The sequence below is a fragment of the Arachis ipaensis genome, chromosome B07, assembly GCF_000816755.2.
Source record: "Arachis ipaensis cultivar K30076 chromosome B07, Araip1.1, whole genome shotgun sequence".
Taxonomy (NCBI): Eukaryota; Viridiplantae; Streptophyta; class Magnoliopsida; order Fabales; family Fabaceae; genus Arachis; species Arachis ipaensis.
Genome location: NC_029791.2, coordinates 118402677 through 118406312, shown reverse-complemented (window position 1 = coordinate 118406312; position 3636 = coordinate 118402677). Strand labels below are relative to the sequence as shown.

Sequence of the window (3636 nt, the reverse complement as noted above, 5' to 3'; positions counted from 1 at the left end):
AATATATGTCCTGTTATTATATTAGTAAATTGTAGTGGTATTTCATTTTTTTTATTTACAAATAAATTTTATTAACATAAATTTATTAACTCATTTTTTTGAAAATGAATGAATCATAGTGTCTACATGAATATTAATAAGAAAACACCAAAATAATTGTTGTACTTAAATCGCAATAATATTTGTTGTTTCAAGGGAAAATAAATAAGCCTCTATCAATATTATTCAAGATAGAAAAAAATATAATTGTATAGAATGTCTCTCTTATCTGTTTTACAGACGAGAATAAAAAAAAATTGAATGTCATCTATTCTATAATCATTCATCTATTCTATAATCACCCTATTTTACTTTAAAAATCATGTTTTTCATCAACTTTGTATTTTGTGATTTAAATTTGAGTTTGAACCTCTAAATTTCTATTGTTACTTTCTAAGACCTTAAAATTTAATTTTAGTCATAGTGAGAGAGTTAAACCTTGAGAGGGTGGTAACTTAACAGTGAAGAAAGATTGTGAGGTGGTGAGTATGAGTTTGAGAAGTGTTAAAATACTGAATACATGATGAATTAATGAGATATTGAGTAATGGCTTTAGGGATAGATGAGTAACCCCTATCCGAGATATAACATTGAGAATAGATGAGTAATCCCTATGTATGATGAGATTTTGAGGATAGACGAGTAATCCCTATTCGAAACGCAATTTTATGGGTAAACGAGTAATTCCTATCCGAAGATAGAAGAAGAATTCCTATCCGAGTCATGGCCTATGGTTAGACGAGTAATCCCTACCCGGGTTATGGTTTGAGGAACCTACCTGAGTAGATGAGTAATACCTATTCTGGGTTGGGTGAAATGCCGGTATGGGGAGACGAGTAATACATATTCCATGTTATGGTATTCTGTCCAAGGTTAGCTACCAGACATGTCGGGTTGGCTGTATAACCGACAAATGAGCTTATTAGTCATAGGGCAGACATGCATCATATGCATTTGTGTGTTTTGCTTGCTTGTGCATTATTTGGGTTTGCCTTTGTGAATCACTATGCTTACCTGCTATATTTGCTACCTGTCGTATCTGTATCCTACTTGTGATTATTTTGTCTGTATTACTTGTCTGTGCACTAGAGTTTTGAAGGATCAGAGGAAGGCGAAAATTAGGGCTTAAGTTAGAAAAGAATTAGAAATAAGAACCTTAGATAACCTACCCTATTTATGGTTTTTAATTTATAAACGTTAAGATTTAAATATGAGTGTCGGAGTTCTAGGATCCCCTCTGGCTTTTTCGGGACCTTATATCTTATGTATGTAGCACCTTTACCATGTTGAGAACTCCCGGTTCTCATTCCATACAGATATTTGTATTTTTCATATGCAGGTCGAGAGGCACATCGCTAGGCGTCTGGAGTTTCGGTTGCAGCGGAGTTAGGATGTTGTGTTTGGGTTATATATATATATTGTGTAGACTTCTCCTTATGTTGTTTAGTTTCTTGAACCTCATAGAGGCTTTTGGAAAAATAGGATATTTTGTGTATTTTAAAAATTTGGGATTTATATGTATGTATGTATGTAAATATTTTCGGCTAGCCTTAGTTTCACAAGCTGAGCTTAGAGCTTGAATATTTTGTATTCTTGATTCTCTACTTTCATTGTCTATATATGTATATATGTACCTATGCTTTCTTCGTACGCAAGTAAATGTTATTCTTGAGCGCTGTGCTTTTAATTTTACGATTTTGCTTTAACCATCCTTCAAGGCTCCTCGAATATTATATTCCTTTAATTATATTATCTATGTATGTGTGTGTGTGTGTGTGTATATATATTATTTTAGAGGTCGTAATACCACACCACCTCTATTTTACGGCTTAAGCGTAAAGCTCTATGTGATAGGGTGTTACATTATGGTATCAGAGCAGTTCGTTCCTGTAGAGCTTGAGGGATGGACTGATTATGCTTCTGGGCATACTCTAGGAGTCTGTACATGATAAAGTAGATTATCTAATTGATATATGTGGTATAAATGTTCACGAGCATGTATTTGGGACTTTAAAGCACTAGACTTGCGATATTGAGACTGATCAATTTGATATCACATGTATGGTGTGAACAGAAACTTGATGTCGACTCGTGGATGCAGTCGCGGGCAAGGCAGAGGTAGTATTGGTAGTGCAAATTCTGAAACGGCAGAAAATAACCCTGTGAACTTTATGGATGCCTTGGAAATATGGCTGCAGCTATGGAGGCGACAACTGAAGCGTTGAGGAATCAAATGAATAACGAAAATGGGAACAACGGTGAAGAGGGGCCGATGACACTTGCCACTTTCCTGAAGGTACATCCTATGACCTTTAGAGGGACCACAAATCCTACTGAAGCTGATAATTGGCTCCAAGCAATGGAGTGGGCTTTGCAAGCTCAGCAGGTTCCCGGGGAACAATGGGTGGAGTTTGCGACCTGCCAGTTACAGGGTGAAGCTCAATACTGGTGGCAAGGAACATGGCGTATTCTACAACCAGACGGCGCTGTAATATCTTGGGGGTGTTTCGAACAGAGTTCTATAGAAAATACTTCCCTAATTTAGTTAGGAATGCTAAGGAGTTTGAGCTGTTGCAGTTAAACAGGGTCAAATATCTATTGCGGAGTACACAAATAAATTTGAAGAACTGTGCCGGTTTTTCGGAATCTACCAAGGTGCTCCGGAGGACTTTGCAGAATGAAAATGTATAAAGTACGATGGAGGACTTCGAAGTGACATTCTGAGCTTCGTTGGGTCGATGGAGATTAAGGTTTTTTCTGAACTTGTGAACAAGAGCCGAGTTGCTGAAGAATGTGTTAGAAAGGCCGCTATGGCAGAGAATGATAACCGGGAGTTCCACCGAAGAGATCACAATCAGAGTCTTGCACCAAAGGGCTAAGAGTTCAAGAGGAGTGGCTACGGACCTCAACCCTCCCAGAGTTGGAATAGCTCTGAAGAGAGTGGCAGCCATCGAAAAAATGAAGGGAGGCAGATCAGGAAATACTCAAAGGACTCGAGGTGCCAAAGGTGTGGGCATTTTCATCCCGATAGGCCATGTCTACTAGGTTCAAGATTATGTTTCACATATGGGAGACAGGGGAACAAGTCTTGGAATTGCCCGGAGAAAGAGAAAAAGAAGACAGGACGACCTTAGCAACAAGGTCAAATATCTCTAGAGGTACGGAGAAACTGGTAACTAAATTTTAATTACGTTATAGGACATAGAGACATTGCATTATTCGTACATAAGACAAAAATGATGAATTAAGACTGAAAGTGTCGAACCTAAAACTAAACCTAATTGCACTGCATAGGATATTAATCATACCTAATTTTGCTTGACTTGAGATGAATAGTCAATCTCTTAAAAATAAATGAAATCAGAGTGCGGCAGCGGGAGTGAGAGGAGTGTGAAGACATTAAGGTTGTTCGGATGAGGAATAGATCTTGCGGTTGACAAGCCATTGTAAGAATTGGTTGAGTGTCGAGGAACTATACGCTGAGCTAAGAAAGGAATTATTCTCGCGAACTCTTGCGGTGGACGATATTTTCGAGGGCAAAAATTTCTGTTAGGGGGTAGGATGTAAAACCCGCTAAATTAATAAATAATTAGCAAA

General features: G+C 37.7%; 1 protein-coding gene across 1 annotated transcript; it reads left to right on the top strand.

The window, feature by feature from the left end:
• LOC107607813 lies at positions 2228 to 2720 on the top strand. Its single transcript, XM_016309714.1, has 2 exons — positions 2228 to 2527; positions 2625 to 2720. The coding sequence occupies exons 1-2, from the start codon at positions 2228 to 2230 to the stop codon at positions 2718 to 2720; spliced, it is 396 nt and encodes a 131-aa protein (XP_016165200.1).